Source organism: Nicotiana attenuata, unplaced genomic scaffold, assembly GCF_001879085.1.
Source record: "Nicotiana attenuata strain UT unplaced genomic scaffold, NIATTr2, whole genome shotgun sequence".
NCBI lineage: Eukaryota > Viridiplantae > Streptophyta > Magnoliopsida > Solanales > Solanaceae > Nicotiana > Nicotiana attenuata.
Genome location: NW_017672674.1, coordinates 133,253 through 153,965, shown reverse-complemented (window position 1 = coordinate 153,965; position 20,713 = coordinate 133,253). Strand labels below are relative to the sequence as shown.

The window sequence follows — 20,713 nt, the reverse complement described above, 5'->3', positions numbered from 1 at the left end:
TGTTAGAAGTGATATTAGAAGCACAACCACAATTCTAGACTAAGTAGATAATACAACTCCCCCTCTAGCTCCCTGTGGAAAATCGATCCCGATCCACTATCGGGTAAAAGCTGTTGCAACCCGCTCTTCCTACCTTAGTGTACTGTTGAGTCGGCGGCGATCAGACTCCTCGACATGAAGCCTTTAGGTCTGAAAGCACGTGTTGTACTCTTTTTCCCATAGACCGATTTTGTCTCAAGTGGGTTTTCTGGCGAGGTTTTTAATAAGGCAACCATTGATCGTGCTAACATAGAACAAGTCAACAGTCTCCGAGGCTTCTTTACAATCAACCTCGAATACTGGGGGCATTATCCTCAAATGTCAACTTTGTTGCGAGGAAATTACTTCATGGCATCAGGGTCTCGATAGGAAATTTGTAATGGCCGAACGGTCAAACGAACCGTGCGCATGTAGTTTGCTCGAGCCCTGGCACAGAACATGTACGCATGTATAATCAATTATAAAGAGAAGTATTTGTCCTTACCAATATCTCCTGCCTTAGAAAATATTTTCTACTTTACAAGTTCATACTCTCAATCTATTATGTAAATAGGCTCAAGGGCCGATCATAACCCGAGTTTGGATAATTAACCGCATGTTCGTGGACCGCCGTCCGAAAAATAAATGAGATCGAATCGTTAAAACTTCGAGATCATAAGACCTTTTAGGAAACTCTCGATCTTTACAGGCCACGACCACCCGACTCGAGGACTGACACTTCGGGAAAGCTCGAAGTAAAAGAGGGAATAATCCCAAGGGGAAAATGCCGGACTAAATAGGCAACAGCAAAATTAACACGGTTCGGAGACGTCCGAATTCCGTAACAAAACAGGCCTTCGAGTTCTTTCATAAACCGGTTAAAAGGGCTACCCCCGGATAAATTATAAAAGGCTTTGATAATATCAAGACTTGAAAACTCTAATGAGTACAAAAGTGTTCGAACTCTCGAATAGTTCCTTACTTCATACTAAGGCATTAGAACCTTTGCGAACATGAATGATAAACAAAGGGAAAACTGCAAAAGCCGAAAAGGGTAGAATAGCCTTATACATATGATTAAATGATCGTTTTACAAATGCCAGATCGGCCAAATACAAAATTTACAAAGGCCCAAGGTCTACTTTCACTTCGCATTCGAGAGATCCTTCTCATTCGACTAGAAAGCCTAAGGGCTACCTAATTCGGAGTTCGACCATGTCCTCACTCGATCATTAAGCTTTATGGCTACATAAACTCAAGTTCGAGTTATCATTCGGGGTCCATCGATTAGAAAAGGTCGAAAGCAAGGCTTATTATCGGCCCTGACCTTATTCAAACCTTGGACCCTTGAACACAACTTCATGATCTTATGCTAAGGCAGTTCGACCCTTACATGAAATAACAAAAAATACAACAGATTCATAAACCATGGAAATGAAGAAGTTTTATATATTCATCAAAATCTTTTTACAAAGGCAAAGCAGCCCGACAGAAATTCTTTACAAAGGCTGAAACAACCTCAACAAAAAGTCAATAAAAACTATCTAAAAGCTTAAGTGGTCTGGAGAGGCATCTCCGCCCTCAGGATCTTCTCCACTTTCGGATCCGCTCAGGCTCCCAGACTCGTCATCATCATCGGGGTAAGCTAATCTCCAGGCTTCATCTTCGAGCTCCTTAGTACTCTCGACCTCGGTTGTGAGATCAAAGCCCGAGCATTGATTTCCTTGAGGGTCTCCCTTTCGAGATTAACATATGGCGTGCTCGACAATTTTCTCTGCTCGAACTTGAGCGACCTCGGCAACCTCCTTTGCTCGAATTTGAGCGGCTTCGGAATCGTCCCCGTAAATAGTCCGCACTGCATGAGCATCAATCTTGGCTGCCTTAGCTTCGGATTTGGCCGCTTCAAGCTCCACGACCAGACTCTCCCGAGCTAAAACTGCTGAACCCAAATGGGACTGGAGCTCCTCGACTTTCTTGGCCCGCGCCAAGAGTTCTTCTTTCATACCCTGCAACTGGTTTTCAACCGAGGCCAACTGGGCCCGAGGAGTCTCCTTCTCTGAGGCCAGGCGGTCCATTTTCTCCCTCCAGCCTTCGGCCTCAATTTTTAGTGCATCAGCCTCTTCACGGAGTTGCCTAATCATGTCGAGCTTTTGTTGGACCTGGGGGTTCGAACCATTAGATATCATGCCCGAATCGCCGTCACTAACTTCAAATATTCTTCTTACCTGCTCGACCAGTTCGGCATGATCTTTTTGAGCTGTTTCCAGCTCAGCGCGGAGGCCTTTAGCTTCCCCGTCACTTTGCTCGCTGAGAAGCTTGAAGGTATCTTTCTCCACAGTCAACCCTCGGATCTCGGCCTCATAACGACTTAGCTACCCTCGGAATCGAAGGAAAGCCTCATGATAAAGCACCGAAGCCTGCAGATAAAGCACCGGGTCCAAGGGACCCAATGTGAAAGCGTCAGTGTAAACACTTAGAAACCTCTCCACATGGGTAGTAATTGACTCCTCAGGAGAGGGCACCACCACATACTTGTCAACCTAGTTGCAGTCCTCTTTAACTTGGTCGAGAAGGTCATTGGTGATCGTGCATATGTACCTCAACATTGGCTCGCATCGACCGGCAACCGAGGGGCTCTTTTCAACCTTGAAGTCGGAGTCGAGGACGCACCCTCCAGGAACGAATTCTTCAGGGGGTGGCTCCGCCGCTAGTTGTTCACCGGCCGGATGAGACGACGAAGAGTTTTCTTTTTGCGGAACGGTTTTAGATGTTTTTCCCGTTTGTTTTGTAAGCAAGGGAGAACAGAGATTGGGATATTTGGTGTTTTGGGAAGAAAAAATAAAGAAACTCAAAAACCTGAAAATAGGAGGTTCTGAATAAGGCAAAGAAATATGAAGATTAGAGCGAAAGAGATTGAAAGTAAAGTTTGGGTAAAAGAAGAAAGATACCTTTATAGGTTGAAGACGACAGTTCAAACTGGTAGTGGCCGACAACAACTTACAGGCATTTAATGCATCGACATCCGTACCGACGGGACGTTTTAGTGCTCACTTGACGCTGACGTCATGGTCGGGCTCGTCGCTCACGTCATGGCCCGTCGATATGGATTGGGAAAGATCAAGTCGTTTCTTGTCGATTAATCTCCAAAAAATGAGGGGACTATCTGTATACGGTCAAATCGGGCTTGCTCTTTTAGAGAGACTGATTGAGGATGGAGCATGATGAGTCAGGATCGGCTTCGATTTATGACAAACCATGACATAGGGATGGATTGCTAAGCTCGTGAATCAATGACCGGTCAAGATCGAGACCAAAGCGGGATAGAGATTGAGCGAGGTCGAAGGGAGCCAGCTACGTCTTATAACAGAAAACTGAGATATCCGTGATCGGGCAAGGATCGTGGCGGAAATCTCGGCACCTATCAAATCAAGACCAGTTATTTAGCCTATCATGAGATTTGCTTCTGTATTTAGAATTTTACCATAAATAGAATTCCTTTACTATATAAAGGGGGTTCTAATCATTTTGTAAATATATATATTCACGCATAAGAAAGCAATACATTACATTTCCTCTCTTAAGCTTTGTTGTTTAGTTCATTGTACTTTCCATCAAGCATACTCAGTTGGTTCGAGGGCGATCTAGCTCGAGGGGCATAATCGCTCATTATATTGGTTTGCTTTATTTTACAGTTAATTTCTAATATTAATTCTCATATTTTTCAATTTGTGCCAAGTGAAATCACATATCCTTAAAATCACTTATAAGTTTAGTTGTTATCCAATTTTAAGGGTATACAACTACTGCCAATATTCTGTGCAAATGTAGGTATAATAATATTGATTCCACTGCCCTGCTAGATTTAAAGTACAAATTCACTAATACCACTTATGTATATGCTAATTTCCTTGGTACACCACCATCTATAGGAGTATAGAAATTTTTGACACCCAATAATTACCCCTCGTACAATTTACAATTTATGACACGGCAGCAGCTTGGCCAGACTTTGATGAAGCACCAGCAGCAGCCCTATTCCGCCGCCTAGAGCTCCGTCCAGGGCGGTGTTTGCGGTGGCTATGGCTGCCACCAAACTTCATCTTCTGCCTAAGCCTTCCACTGTCCTTAAATAAGTCTCTTTCTGACTGAACAATCACACATTCTGGTGGTGGCACAGGGTATCTAATATTATCATAACAATAAGAATAATACATGTATCTTTCTCTAAACCATTTCATTGATTTTCGCCTTTCGGGTGTCATGATAGAGTAGTTTTGAGCAAGAAGTCTGGCAATTCTATCAGTGCAATTTGTAGATGAAATTTGCTCAATGGGATCTACTATACAGCCTTCAAGAACTAAGTCTTTGAACTCAGTTGCAAAAGGTTCATGTTTGTAGTCAACTTTAGCCTTGCCACCATTTGTAGCCCAAGAAGATGCATCCCAAATTGTGGCGTATAAAGACATTGGCTTCGCTGGAAAGTCCCCACCCATTGCTGGATTACGATTTACTTCTCTAATTGGTGTCTCATCAATGTAGAATCTATACAAAACCAAGGTTTTTGAGGTTAGTTAAAAAGTAACACTAATGAATGAACAAATTTTGAGCTTTGTAATAGCTGACCAACTTTCACACATTAAACTACGTACACTGACAGTGCACAAATCTTTACGATTTACGGGTGCATAACGTTAATAGTTTTACCGATATCTTATGCAACTAAAACTTGCAAAGTTACAAAATGTTGGAAGTTGTTACATTACAATCTTCAACAAGTTAAGGAATCCTTTGTTTGACAACTTTCTAGAAATGTGCAACTGTTTCCCTTTTTCCTTGATAGCTTAATAATTTATTGTGAAAATTTAAGATATTGAAGAAAAGAATCAAGAAGAGGGAATAGAAGAAAGTATGCTAGTTGTCAATGTACTTAGCTAAAATGCTCACTTTAATGATTTTCCAATCTGGATTATTGAAAATATCAGCAAGTATTTGATTATGGATTTTACTCAATATTGCAAGTAGGAAACATCACGAAATTCTTTTAGAAGAGCGATTTTGATAAATATGTACCTGTTATAAATAGAATTCTATTTATGGTGAATGTCCATATTTAGAGAGATTCTAGGGTTTATTACTTGGTGGCTAAGTCAACCTCTCCCAATAAATAGAGGGTTCTATTCCATTGTAATTCATCCCAAAATTCAATAAGAATTCCTTCTCTCTCTTTCTCTGCAATATTGTTCTTCTACTTTTATTGTTTTATAACACGTTATCAGCACGAGACTCTATCGTCTCAAGAAGATTAAGGTACATCTTTTCTCCTCTTTTAATTATGACTGACATTATGAAAAGAAAGTTCGTTGCCCTTGAAATTTCGGGCAAGAACTATATGACATGGGTGTTGGATGCTGAAATCCACTTAGATGCTATGGGTCTTGGAGACGCCATTAAAGACAAAACTAAAGCATCCACCCAAGACTGTGCTAAGGCCTTGATTTTCTTGCGCCATCACCTTGATGAAGGGTTGAAAATTGAATATCTCACAGTCAAAGATCCACTTATTTTGTGGAATGGCTTGAAAGAAAGATATGACAACTTAAAGTTGGTCACTCTTCCACAAGTACGATATGATTGGGCTCATCTGAGGCTCCAAGACTTTAAGTCTGTTTCTGAATATAATTCTGCGACGTTCAGAATTACTTCCGAATTGAAACTCTGTGGAGACACTATCACTGATTATGATATGCTTGAAAAAACGTTCACAACGTTTCATGCCTCCAATATGGTCTTGCAACAGCAGTACAGAGAGAAAGGTTTCAAGAAGTACTCTGAGCTGATTTCTCTTCTCCTTGTGGCTGAGCGAAACAATGACTTGCTCATGAGAAATCACGAAAAGCGACCCACTAGGTCTACACCATTGCCTGAAATGGATGAGGTGTATTCCCATTATGTTAAGCGTGGAAAAGGTCGTGACTCTATTCGTAGTCGTGATCGTGGTCATGGTCGTAGCCGTGGCCGTAGCCGTAGACAAGGAAGAAATTTTCCTGGTGTTAATCATCCCCCAAAGAGAAATAACCACCAAAAGTGGAAAGGGAAAGATGAGAAGCCAAAAGCAAATGGTTCAGAAACTGAATGTTATCGTTGTGGTGGAAAAGGGCATTGGGCAAATATTTGTCGTGTACCAAGACATTTGGTTGAGCTTTATCAAGCATCTCTAAAGAATAAAGGCCCTGAAGCCAATTTTGTCTCTGACAATGATTTTGACATCACCCACTTGGATGTGGCAGACTTCTTTGAGCGTCCTGATGGAAAAATAGACCACTTGATCGGTGATGGATCCGTGGTTAAAGATGATTGAGTAGTTCAATTTTTATTTGTGCCTGTTCGTAGTAGCTAGATAAACATCATGTAATCACAGTTCTTTACATAAGTAGTAGTCATTAGTATCAATTAATATTAATACAAACATATACAATCATAAATTACGTGTGATGTTGGAAACAATCTTGTCTTTTATTTATTATTCTATTGTTCTGTTTACTTCATACAGATAGACTACTTATATCATTTTGATAAGCAATTATAGTATACACGTAGGTTAAGAATACGGTATTTTATGTTGACTGTTTATTAGTTACTAAAGTTTTTATTATCATTACAATAACTATAGTTGCACATGATATAAAAATTAGTTAGTGTTAATAAGAACTATAGTCCGAACCATAAGAGTCTGCACGTTACGAACACATAGAATCACTATGTAGTTTCATGAGTGTTCTAGTTAATATGACGTAACAACATGCACATTATGACAAAATGACAAATAAACATGATTTATAATCTGTTGAAATTGTAACGACATTAGGATTATTGGGTATAAATAATGCAACCTTGAGTTCTAATGGCGGAAATATTTTCTTTTACTGTAATTGGATGAGGAAGACAGAATTCATGATTTGATTGAAAAGCCTTCTTTCCTCCTTAAACTTCATTATATTCAAACTTTGTTTCCTTTCCTTTTTTTTTCTCTGAAAATACTAATGTTTATTCGTATATTCCTTTTTGTATGTCAATCCATAGGAAGAAAATATGGATATTCCACAAAGCAAACTTGGATCAAATATTTGTTTAGTTGATTCATGTACAACACATACAATATTCAAAGAGAAGAAATATTTCTCTCATTTAAGTATGTGTAAGGCAGATGTTACTACAATTTCTGGTAGTAGTAAATTAATTGAAGGCTCTGGAAGAGCTACTATAACTCTGCCTAAGGGAACAATACTTATTATAGAGAATGCAATGTTCTCCTCCAAGTCCAAGAGGAACTTGTTGAGTTTTAAAGATATCCGTCGAAATGGATATCATATTGAGACAATAGATGAGAATAATCTTGAATATCTCATCATTACCAAAAATGTCTCTGGCCAGAAAAGGGCTATTGAGAAGTTCCCATCTTTGTCTTGTGGCCTGTATTGGACAAGAATTAGTGCAATTGAGGCACATTCTATTGTAAACCAAAAGGTTACCGATTCCAATACTTTTGTACTTTGGCATGATCGATTGGGACACCCTGGATCAATTATGATGAGACGAATTATAGAAAACTCAAATGGGCATCCATTAAAGAATTTAAAGATTCTTTTAAATGATGAATTTTCTTGCACTTCTTGTTATCAAGGCAAGTTAATTATTAGACCATCACCAACAAAGGTTGGAATTGAGTCCCCTGCGTTTTTGGAACGTATACAAGGGGACATTTGTGGACCTATTCACCCACCTAGTGGGTCATTTAGATATTTTATGGTCTTAATAGACGCATCTTCTAGATGGTCCCATGTGTGCCTATTGTCATCTCGCAACCTCGCGTTTGCAAAATTAATGGCACAAATAATTCGATTACGGGCACAATTTTCCGATAATCCAATTAAGTCTATTAGACTTGATAATGCTGCTGAGTTTTCATCCCAAGCATTTAATGATTATTGCTTATCAATTGGGATAAAAGTGGAACATCCTGTAGCTCATGTTCACACTCAAAATGGCCTTGCAGAGTCTTTAATTAAACGTCTGCAATTGATAGCAAGACCGTTACTCATGAAAACGAGGTTACCCACTTCTGTTTGGGGTCACGCCATTTTGCATGCAGCAATGCTAGTTCGTCTCAGACCGACAAATTATCATAAATATTCCCCGTTGCAATTAGTTTTGGGTCATGAACCTAATATATCCCATTTAAGAATTTTTGGATGCGCAGTATATGTGCCTGTAGCACCGCCATATCGCACCAAAATGGGTCCCCAAAGAAGGTTAGGAATATATGTTGGGTTTGAATCGCCCTCCATTATTCGCTACCTCGAAACATTAACGGGGGATTTGTTTACTGCACGATTTGCAGACTGTCGATTCGATGAGACACTTTTCCCAAAATTAGGGGGAGAAGTTGGTGAAACCAAACGGGAAATTTTGTGGAAAAATCCATCATTATCTCATCTTGATCCACGTGCCTCTATTTGTGAAAAAGAGGTGCAAAAGATTATTCATTTGCAGAGAATAGCAAATCAAATGCCAGATGCATTTACGGATATGAAAAGGATAACAAAATCACATATCCCTGCGGAGAATGTTCCAATCCGTATTGATGTCCCTATTGGACAATCTTCTAGTGTCATAGCTAATGAGTCAAAAGCACGCCTTAAACGTGGCAGACCATTAGGTTCCAAAGATCGAAATCCTAGAAAAAGGAAAACAAATGATCAAAATGACACTACGAAAGAATCTCATGAAGAAATCCACAATTTAATAAATTCTGAGATTCATGAGGAATCCACTGAGCCCGAGACTCAAGAAAATAAGGAACTATCAATAAATCCAATCGATATTGAGACAAATTTGAATCGAGTGGATATAGTGGTGGATTATGTCTTTGCATATAATGTTGCATCTAGCATTATGCAAGAAAGTGAGGATCTTGAACCTCAATCTGTTGGAGAATGTCGACAAAGACTTGATTGGCCAAAATGGCAAGAAGCAATCCAATCAGAGTTGAATTCACTTGCAAAACGTGAAGTTTTTGGGCCTGTAGTCCAAACACCTAATGGTGTTAAGCCTGTTGGCTATAAATGGGTCTTTGTACGCAAGAGAAATGAGAAAAACGAGGTACAAAGATATAAGGCACGCCTTGTTGCACAAGGATTTTCACAAAGGCCTGGTGTCGATTATGAAGAGACATATTCACCCGTTATGGATGCTATAACGTTCCGTTATCTCATTAGTTTTGCTGTCAATGAAAAGCTTGACATGCATTTAATGGATGTGGTTACCGCCTACCTTTATGGCTCACTTGATAATGAGATATACATGAAAATTCCCGAGGGATTCAAAATGCCTAACGCAAATAATTCAAAGTCCCGGGAAATATTTTCAATCAAATTGCAAAGATCTTTGTATGGTCTAAAGCAATCAGGACGAATGTGGTATAATCGTCTTAGTGAGTATTTATTAAAGGAAGGCTATCTAAATGATGCCATTTGCCCATGTGTTTTTATAAAGAAAACAACATCGGAATTTGTTGTACTTGCCGTATATGTTGATGACATAAACCTTATTGGAACTCCTATAGAACTCCAAAAGGCAATTGATTATTTAAAGAAGGAATTCGAGATGAAAGATCTCGGAAAGACAAAATTATGTCTTGGTTTGCAAATTGAACATTTGGCAAACGGAATTTTTGTTCATCAATCTACCTACATAGAAAAGGTACTGAAACGGTTTTACATGGATGGAGCACATCCATTAAGTACTCCGATGGTTGTTCGATCACTTGATGTGAACAAGGATCCATTCCGACCCCAAGAAGAGAATGAAGAGCTACTTGGTCCTGAAGTACCATATCTTAGTGCAATTGGTGCACTAATGTATCTTGCCAATACTACAAGGCCTGACATAACTTTTTCAGTTAATGTCTTAGCAAGATATAGCTCTGCTCCCACAAGGAGACATTGGAATGGAATCAAACACATATTGCGGTATCTAAAAGGGACTACCTATATGGGCTTATTTTATGGCAACAATTGCAGTCCCGATCTTGTTGGTTATGCTGATGTTGGGTATTTATCTGACCCACACAAGGCTCGGTCTCAAACAGGTTATGTATTTACCTGTGGAGGCACTGCCATATCTTGGCGATCGACTAAGCAATCAATTGTGGCTACTTCATCTAATCATGCTGAGATAATTGCTATTCATGAAGCAAGTCGAGAATGTGTGTGGTTGAGGTCTATAATACATCTTATTCGAGACAAATGTGGTGTGAAATGTGACAAGTTACCCACAATTTTGTATGAAGATAATGCAGCATGCATAGCTCAATTGAAGGGAGGATTCATAAAAGGAGACAGGACAAAGCACATTTCACCAAAGTTATTTTTCACACATGATCTTCAAAAAAATGGTGATATTAATGTGCAACAGATTCGTTCAAGTGATAATATGGCTGATTTGTTCACAAAATCTCTACCAACGTCAACCTTCAAGAAGCTAGTTTACAAGATCGGGATGCGAAGGCTCAAGGTGAACTGATGCTCTCATCAGGGGGAGTTAAAGCGCGTTGCACTCTTTTTCCCTTACAAGGTCTTGTCCCACTGGGTTTTCCTTGCAAGGTTTTTAACGAGGCAACCAATAGGCGCATTTCTAAACATGTGTACTCTTTTTCCTTTTCTAGAATTTTTTCCCATTGGGTTTTCTTTTAGTTAAGGTTTTAACGAGGCACATTATCTGTTGAATAGACATTCAGGGGGAGTGTTATAAATAGAATTCTATTTATGGTGAATGTCCATATTTAGAGAGATTCTAGGGTTTATTACTTGGTGGCTAAGTCAACCTCTCCCTATAAATAGAGGGTTCTATTCCATTGTAATTCATCCCAAAATTCAATAAGAATTCCTTCTCTCTTTCTCTGCAATATTGTTCTTCTACTTTTATTGTTTTATAACAGTACCTCGATAATAGAACGATTAGCTAGTATTCGGAGGTAGAAGCTAAATAATCTCAATTGTGGAGTGCCAAATGGAGCAGAGATATACAAATCTGTGCCTTTAGTAACATTGTGAATATCCAGGTTTTCAAGAACATTAAAGAAGAATTAGGGCAATACTCATTCTCAACCTTTTCAAACCTTAAATTAGTCCATAAAAGAATGACAAAACAGTTCAGATTTGGCCAGACTCATCCCACACTGAACCTTCCCTATAGCTAGCCAAGAAACACATTGATATTTCCTATAGTACTCTTAGTTTAGTATAGTAGTATATATTTTTTTATGGGTAGAAACAAGATTATCTTTATAAAGCCTATATTTTGGGCATTTTATATCATATAAACTTGACGGTAAGTACACTTTGAGGCAATATAACCTAAACACTTGTTATGAGAAGAATTTTGTGCTAACAACGACATTTATTAAGCGTGATAAGTTCAAAGTATAGACAAACTCTTTTAAGTCTTAACATATACAATTAGTGCAAACGTCACTCGGAAAACAACCCATCACGCCAGTTTTCCAGCTTTAAAGACGTTTCTTAGAAAAGGAAAAAGTAATATTTGCGTTGCCGTATACCGTGCAATTACAAGTTCTACCCTTTTATAAGAGTAGTTACTCTCATTAATGGGCTAATCAACAGTTTAGTGTACTTAATTATTTCCTCCCATTACTGAGCTAATCAACATCTATGGCATGTTATATATGACCCCCCCTCTTTCAACTCTAATGTCCCCCACTCCAAAGGCAAAGAAAATTAGTAGTAAAAAGTATGAAAAGTAAACTCCAGAGAAAAAATATGTATAAATCATCACATGTTTTCATATTTTGTATATATAGCCACTAATCATTAAAATAGAAATTTGGAAAAGTTCATAAAATAACCAACCATAAAGTACCTAAAAGAAAGCTAAGCATGGTCTCATCCAACAAACGCAATAGGTAACCAAAATTATAACTTTTTCGAAAACTTTCTTTCTTATTAATTTCTCTCTCCGCGTTTGGCCAAAAGGTAGGCACAATGCCACTATTTACAGCTAGCAACAAATTGCTGCCTAATGCTTTCCATAACTAACAAAATTATACTTAGTTATAAAAGGAATAAAATTAAGAGAACAAGCAAATAGGAAATTTTTTAATTTCTGTAAAGGATTTTACACTATGAGGTCGTCATCTTAAAGTTAACTATCCATAATCATGGAATAAATAACTTGAAAGAAGGCAACTAAGTAATTAAAATAATAGAAGTGCTTACATGATGTTTTTGGGGGTCCAAAGAATGCTGTAGTGATGGAAGTCTTTGCTAGGATCAAACCACATTCTATACCTCTCTTCTCTCCCACGGCTTACGCTCCCATTTCCATATAAGTTGGTCTGAAATCTCCATGGCTGCCCATTCACATTCCCCAGAAACTCGATGTCTAACTCGTCATGATTCTTCTCAAATGTGTCCACATTTGACGTCTATAAATCAATAAATACAACAATGGTTTTAAAAAAAATCATGTAATATATTCATGTAATGTCAGTAATCGTCAAGGTAGACGCATTTTCATGTAACTCTTCACCATGCAAAATAAAAAATTTGCTTCTTCCTTCAATAAAAAATCTTGTTTTGGATTTCAGAACACGTACATGCATATAATACAACTAAAATAGGTAGTCAAAATCAGGGTTCTTAAACAATTCAAGTGATCTTTTATGCATACATAAAGAAACTATACACATGCAAAAACATGCATATATTACTTACATAAAATGCGACAACGATGCCGGCAGTATATATGGCCGGCAACTTAATACTAGCGCTAAAAAATCCATAATTGTAATATTCTGTTGAAATTACACCAGACCCTGAAAAAGTAAAAGACAAACATTAATATTGAAATAAAAAGGTTTACATCAAATATATATATAAATTAAGAAATTGATGTATGAAAATAAATACTTACAATAATAATAATAATTAAAAAAGGTTAATTACCACTTACCAGAGAAACGATTGAGGAGGAGACGAAAGCTTGTATCATCAGGAGATCGTTCGATATTGAAATCACTAAAAAGAGGGGAATATCCTTCTTCGTATGTGATGGTGGAGAGGTTAAAAGCCCTTGTGGTCGCCGTCGCCGCCGCAGGGAAAATATATAACAATAGAAGGAGAGAGAAGGGTGTCAAAGATTTTGACAGAGATGAAAGAACTCGATAATCCATATTGCCTTTTTTTTTTTTTTTGGTATTTCTATATTGAAGTTTTATTTCTTTTTATTCTTTATATATATATATATATGTTGGGCTCTTCTCATCTCCTCGTCTTCTTGGTCTTTGTTTCATAAAGATTTATATTTTGGCAACAGAATATACAGCCAGCCATTAAGGGAGAGGAAGATTATGAAGCGAGAGAGATTTGACAGGTTTCAGTTTTGAAGGGTAGAGTTACAGTATAATCCTCGTGGTTACGGATTTTAACTAGATTGCCACGGAATTTGATTTTTGAAGAAAGGAAATTAATTTGGGGGAAAAGGGGAAAAAACTCCGTTTGAGAATATATTAAGCCTTTTGACAATTTGATATGTTTAAAATTATTTTTAAAAAGGATATCTTTAAAAATATTGATATTTTGTAGAAATAATATGTCATTTTGTTAATTTTTTTTTTCTAATTCTAATTTTTAGGGTCGGGCCAAATATTTGTGGGCAAAAGCCAACTTATTAAGGGGTTTTTGCATCAATATGCGGTTTTGGAGTCACAATTGAAGCTATGCCCACTTTGTAAAAAAAAAAATGCAGGCCTATCCACTTTACACACAACTTCATATTAATCGAGTCTGAAGTTAAAAAAAAATTAGTCTAAAGTGCAATGCACTTAAGGCCAATTAAGTCTAAAGTGCAAAAATTGCACTTAAGACCAAATAGGTCCGAAGTGCAATAAATATTTTCATGCACTTAAGGTCAGAAAGGTCTAAAGTGAAAAAATTGCACTTTAGATGCACTTAAAACCAAATAGGTCTGAAGTGCAACCAATAGTTTTATTAATTTAAGGTCAAATAAGTCTGAAGTGAAAAAATTGCACTTCAGAAGCACTTAAGGTCAAATAGGTCTGAAGTGCAACCAATAGTTTCATGTAGGAGTGTTCAAACCGACCCGAAAACCGCACCAAACTGAAAAATCAAACCAAACCGATTAAAAAATCCGACTAGGTTTGGTCTGACTTGGTTTAGTATTGAGTAAAAAAACCCGAACCAAACCGACATATAAATATATAATTTTTATATATATTTTTAAGACTCTATATTGAATTTTCTTTAAAGAATATTGAAATATTTAGATCCTCTCATGTGTTAACCTTGAAAGTGTATAATAACGAAAATTATTGTTAGACGACTAAGAAAATAACTATCATGTGTTACTAAAAAGATTCTCCCATTAGAATATTTTAACAGATCATATGTTTGTCAATCTTTCAATATTTACTAAACATATATTCACTTATCAAAACTTTATCTATGGCTTTAACAAAGTAAGATTGGAATAATATTCATGTAACAAAAAAAATAAATCGAAAACCCGAAAAAACTGAACCAATCCAAACCGATATAATTGGTTTGGTTCGATTTTTATAAAAATTTAACCAACCCAGTCTATGTACACCCCTAATTTCATGCACTTAAGGCCAATAAGCCTGAAGTGAAAAAGTTGCACTTCAGATGCACTTAAGCCCAGTTTGAAGTGCAACCAATGGTTTCAAGCACTTAACGTCAATAAGTCTAAACTAAAAAATTATACTTCAGATGCACTTAAGGCCAAATAGGTCAGAAGTGCGACCAACATTTTCATGCATTTAAGGCCAAATTAAATAGGCCTGAAGTGAAAATTGCCTAGAAACAGAAATTTGTTCTTCGAATTTTAACAATCTAATATACGATTTAACACTTAAATCTACTCCAAATGAGCTCAAATTTAAAATATAACCTGCAGATAACATCAAGAATAAACCCCAATAATCAATTTTTCAAACACAATAATAAATCTAACAAAGCCATTTTGCAATTAAGAAAATGATGAAGACGAACCCTAAGCAATAATAAAAAATAAAGCGCCACAGCAGCTCACCACTGTAAAACATCATTGTAACGACGCGGCCGGTCGTTTTATGAATTAACGTCCCGATCTCATATTAACTGCTTTTCCCGTATTTATTTCTGCCATTGTGAGTTGCTGGGAGGATTCGTTTGAATTTTCGGAGAGTTTTGGGACACTTAGTCCCTAAATGAGAGTTTAAGTTTTAGAATTTGAACCGTTGTCGGAACAGTGTGAAGACGGTCTTAGAATAAAATTTTGTTGGTTCCATTAGCTCCGTTGGGTGATTTCAGGCTTATGGGCGTATTCGGATTGTATTTTGGAGGTCCGTAGCTTAATTAGGCTAGAAATGCCGAAAGTCGAATTTTTGAAGTTTCCGGTTCGATAGTGAGATTTTGATATCGGGGTCGGAATGGAATTCCAAAGTTGGAGTATGTTCGCCGTGTCATTTGGGACGTGTGCGCAAAATTTCAGGTCATTCAGATGAGGTTTCACAGACTTTTTGATCGAATGGAATTTGGAAGTTTTGGGAATCCTTAGGCTTGGATTGGAGAGTGATTTGTGGCTTTAGCGTTGTTTGATGTGATTCAAGGGTTGGAATAAGTTCGTATGTTGTTTTAGGATGGGTTGGCATGTTTGGTTGAGGTCCCGGGTGCCTCGGGTAAATTTCGGGTGCTTAACGAAAGTTTAATTGGACTTAGGAAAAATATGAAGTTGGCTGGATCTGTCATAACCGCACCTGTGTGTATGGGACCGCAGGTGCGGGCCCGCAGAAGCGATGGAGAAGCCACAGATGCGGCTGGGCGTTTGGAGTTCTGAAGTCGCAGGTGCGAGAGCTGGAGCGCACCTGCGAGACCGCAGGTGCGGTAGAAGAAGCGCAGGTGCGGCTTGGTGCTTTAAGTGAATTCTCGCAGATGCGAGGAAATGGCCGCGGGTGCAGAAACCCTAGGCTAGAACCTATATAAGGTCTTAGTCGCGATTTTGCCCATTCCTTCACCATTTTCATCCGGATTTTGAGATTTTTGAGAGGTTTTTGAGAGAGAATTCAAGGGAGCTTCGAGGAGGTAAGGTTTTTTGAACCTAAACTCGTTATTATGGATTTTTCTACTAATTTGGCAAGAAATTTATGAAAAATAAGGGTTAAATATGGGGGTTTAGGGTTTTAAATTGGAGACTTGGAATACGGGATTTGAGGGGTTTTTTTGTAGAAATTCACGAAGAAGCATGCACTCAATCATATGAATTAAATAATGAGAAAAGAATCAAATAGGATTCGCGGCAGAAGTAAATGACAAAAAATTAAAATCTGGAAGAAGAAGAAGAGGAAATAGAACAAAAACGGCAAAAAAATCCTTTTTCCAGTGACGTTTGATTTTTCCGGCAAACACCTTGTTGTGGCTTATCATAATTCCATTCCACGAAGTTTGATTTTTCCGGCAAACAAGCATTTTAACTTAGGCTAAATTGATTTGAGTAAAAAAGATTAAATTTGGTATGGAGATTAAAAAGGGTGTTTTTGATGAAGGAGAGAAGAGGCCGTGAAGAAGAAGAGGGGGGGGGGGGGGGGGGGTAGATTCTTTGTTTGGATTACTTTATTTAAAATTACATGTGTTCTTATTTAATTGGCTCATTTGCTATGTCAACAGCAAGTGTATGTCACGCATGGGGTCTGCTTGACTTAAGTGTCCAATGAATACACTTCTGTCAAATAAAAGTATTTAAATGGTCAGTAGGTTAGTGTGAGTGTTCAAATGATCGTTGGGAACAACTTAAAAGGGCTATTTATGTATTTCGCCAATAATATTTTTGGGCCCCAATTTTTGAGGGGCCTAAATCAACCTCACTTGATTGGCCATTGAGCCAACCCTGCTACTTTTGGTGTTACAATTAATAGAGTGTTAATTAAGTTAGATGTAATTTTAAACAGAAATAAAAGTATAATTTTGACAAACATTTTATGGCTAAAGCTACTAAATACTTTTTTTAAAGGATGTATAGAAATCTTAAAAAAAAGGAAGATAATATAGATCAAAGATACTATTAAGGAGAATTCAATTCAGTTACCAAGTTGTATACGGTGGAAATCGGGACTATTCGATTTTGGTATTCGATGAAAAAAATGATACCACATCGAAAAATCAGAACGTCGAGCTCGGGGCCGAAGTTCTTTTCCAAGGTCATGATCGATAACACTTACCGAGGTCAGAAGAAGGCATGCTTCGAGGTGATGCCGACATGAGCCAATAACGGAAATAGCGAGATACCCACGACGGGCCGGAGATTACGGTGTAAATTTCGGAATGGATTGGTCTTCAGCGGTTAAATAGTTGTCAAATATGATTTCCTACTATAATTGGAAGTGTACCTTATTTAGGACTCCCCTATTATATAAGGGGGAATCCCATCCACTTGTAACACATTGATCATTGCTCATTGATAAGAAATTATACGCTTTCTATTCTCTTGCTATTTTATTCATTGTTCATCAGAGTTGTTTATTTATTTGTTCTTCCAATTATCATACTTCGAGACTGTCACAGCTCGAGGTCGAGATTTAGCTTACACACTGGTTTGATCACTTTATTCTTTAGTTTATCAATTTAATTCCTTGTTTATCAATTGGAATTGATTTAAATCACATATCTTAAAATCACAATACATGTTTAATTGTTACTCGAATTTTAGGGTAAACAGTTTGGCGCCCACCGTGGGGCTAAGGATAATAGTGATTGTTTCAGTGCTGATTCTGATAACATACATTATTTTCACACTTGTTTTTGTCAAGTATTTTTGCTCTCAGGTTAAAGCATGTAAAACTCACACAATGCACTCGTACATGGTGATGATGGTCTCGGATTTCACGGGGAAAACGACAATGTAATTTCCCTAGGAGCCGAGGTTCCATCGGCTAATCTCGGGGGAGTACCGGTTGCCGATCCAGTCGACATCTGTTTGCACGTTACTCTAAATACGGACCTAGGCGCGGACACCGAAATGAGTGTACGCAGGGAAGGCCGATCTGGTGGCCAAGGTACACAGGGCAGAGAAGACGGGGGAGTTTGCCTCCAGGTAATATTCGAGATGCTACAGGCTCAGCAGGCAGCTATTGCTCAATTGCAAAATCAACACAGGACTCCAAGTGTGGTCGAACCAGAAATCACTTGTCGTGCCGAGCCAGTGCAAGAAAGGTCGAATGGTAACGAATCAAGGGCTGATCCTGCAATTATGAAAATAGTCGAGGAGCTCACCCAAAGAATTAAGATGGGAGAGAAGAAAATTGAAGATAATGATAAAAAAGTAGAAGGATACAACTCCCGAGTTGATCAAATACCGGGGGCACCCCTGATCCTAAAGGGGTTGGATTCGAAAAAATTCGTGCAAAAACCTTTTTCTTAGAGTGCGGCTCCGAAGTCCATTGCTAAGAATTTTCATATGCCGGATATACCTAAATACAACGGGACCACCGATCCTAATGAACACATCACTTCGTACACATGCAGAATTAAAGGAAATGACTTAGATGATGATGAGATCGAGTCTGTTTTGCTGAAAAAATTTGGGGAAACTTTGTCAAAGGGAGCAATGACTTGGTATCCCAATATGCCATCAAATTCCATCGACTCATTTCCATGTTAGCAGATTCTTTCGTAAAGGCACACGCCGGGGCCATAAAGGTCGTAACAAGAAAATCGAATGTTTTTAAGATAAGACAAAGGGAAAACGGAATGCTGAGGGAGTTCGTATCCCGATTTCAAATGGAACGCATTGAGTTGCCACCGGTCACAGATGATTGGGCCGTTCAAGCTTTCACCCAAGGGTTGAACGAGCGGAGTTCCATAGCATCACGATAGTTGAAACAAAATTTGGTCGAGTATCCAGCTATAACTTGGGAAAATGTGCACAATCGATATCAATCAAAGATCAAGGTCGAGGATGACTAATTAGGAGCCACCTCCGGTTCAGTACATCCAAACAGGTTGGCAATTAAAACCTCGAGAGACGTCGACAGGGAACCAAGGTCGAAAAGAGAATGATATTAACCATATACCGCGGATCGAAGGAACAATGGTTCAGGACGCAATCCCTCCCGGAATGATCGAAGAAGCGATCGAGGGCAGAATTCTCGGGGACTTATGAGAAAAAGTGGTTTTGATAAGCATGTTGATCCCATAGAGGCACCTCATTTATCGGAGTATAACTTCAGCATCGACGCATCGGGCATTGTATTGGCAATCGGCAGGATCGAAGATACTAGGTGGCCCAGACCCATATAGACCAATCCTTCCCAAAGAAACCCAAATTTGATGTGCAAATATCATCGCACGCATGGTCACAAAATCGAGGATTTCAGGCAACTAAGGGAACAAGTAGCCCATCTATTCAACGAGGGCTACCTTCGAGAGTTCCTCAGCGATCGAGCTAAGAATCATTTCAGGGAAAGGGACGCCAACAGGAAAAATGAACAGGAGGAACCCCAATATGTCATTCATATGATCGTCGGTGGGGTCGATTTCCACATGGATCCAGATTCAAATGCACTAAGTTGTCAATCACTAGGGAAAAACGAACCCGAGACTATGTGCCTTAAGGCTCCTTATCATTCAACGATGAAGAAGCAGAAGGCATTTCTCAGCAACACAACGACGCTCTTGTAATTTCTATCTTATTAAATAAAGTTCAAGTTAAGCGTGTTTTAGTGGATCCAGGTAGCTCAACAAATATCATCCGATTGAGGGTCGTGGAGCAACTTGGCCTACAAGGTCAAATCATGCCCGCAGCTCGAGTTTTAACATGGCCACTGAAACCAGTAAAGGGGAGATTATTTTACCAATAAACGTAGCTGGAACCATTCAAGATACCAAATTCCACGTGCTCGAGGGCGACATGAGGTATAATGCCCTGCTTGGATCCATAACATGAGGGCAGTCCCCTCGACTCTCCACCAAATGATGAAATTCTGATGACGGACGGTGTGAAAATAGTATACGGGGAGCAGCATATCACAAAGGAAATGTTCGCGGTCGATGAGGTAACACCAATATCAACTTCGGACATGTCAAGCATCAAAGGTAAACAGGAAGCCAAATAGCAATCACAGCCACCAGCCTCGACCGAATCGGGAAACAGGAGATAGAAGAAGAAGAGAAGGATTTTCTGACCCCTTGAACCATTATTGTTCCCGAAGACTCCGACGCCACCAAATTAACGGTCGAAGAGCTGGAACATGTTAAATTGATCGAGCACCTGCCCGAGCAAAAGGTATACCTGGGAACGAAGTTAACCCGCGAACTCAGGAAAAAGCTTATTCAAATTCTTATTGATAACATGGATTGTTTTGCTTGGTCCCATTTAGATATGACAGGGATTCCATTGGAGATAAGAACGCTTCGGCTAAGCCTTGACCCCAGGTTAAAACCAGTGAAACAAAAGAGAAGGCCCCAGTCCGAGGTAAAGCATGCATTCATAAAGGACCAGGTAACTAAACTTCTCAAAATAGGGTCCATTTGGGAAATAAAATATCTCGAATGGCTAGCCAACGTAGTCGTAGTCCCTAAAAAATGGAACAAACTTAGAATGTATG

At 38.6% G+C, this 20,713-nt stretch overlaps 1 protein-coding gene across 1 annotated transcript; it reads right to left on the bottom strand.

Annotated features, from left to right (window-relative positions):
* Nucleotides 1-3,830: 3,830 nt before the first annotated feature.
* On the bottom strand, nt 3,831-13,477 carry LOC109214061 (probable xyloglucan endotransglucosylase/hydrolase protein 30). Its single transcript, XM_019377939.1, has 4 exons — nt 13,048-13,477; nt 12,810-12,910; nt 12,312-12,520; nt 3,831-4,560 (listed from the first exon to the last, which is right to left on the bottom strand). Exons 1-4 carry the CDS (start codon nt 13,265-13,267, stop codon nt 3,999-4,001), a joined length of 1,092 nt encoding a protein of 363 aa, XP_019233484.1. The 5' UTR covers nt 13,268-13,477; the 3' UTR covers nt 3,831-3,998.
* Nucleotides 13,478-20,713: the final 7,236 nt, after the last annotated feature.

Excerpts from the sequence above, each read along its gene's own strand:
- LOC109214061 (XM_019377939.1), bottom strand. The coding sequence starts at position 13,267 with ATGGATTATCGAGTTCTTTCATCTCTGTCAAAATCTTTGACACCCTTC. Across the intron at positions 12,521-12,809 it reads GCATCGTTGTCGCATTTTAT|ACGTCAAATGTGGACACATT; the intron begins GTAAGTAATATA and ends ATTGATTTATAG. Across the intron at positions 4,561-12,311 it reads TGGACCCCCAAAAACATCAT|ATTCTACATTGATGAGACAC; the intron begins GTAAGCACTTCT and ends GGTTTTGTATAG.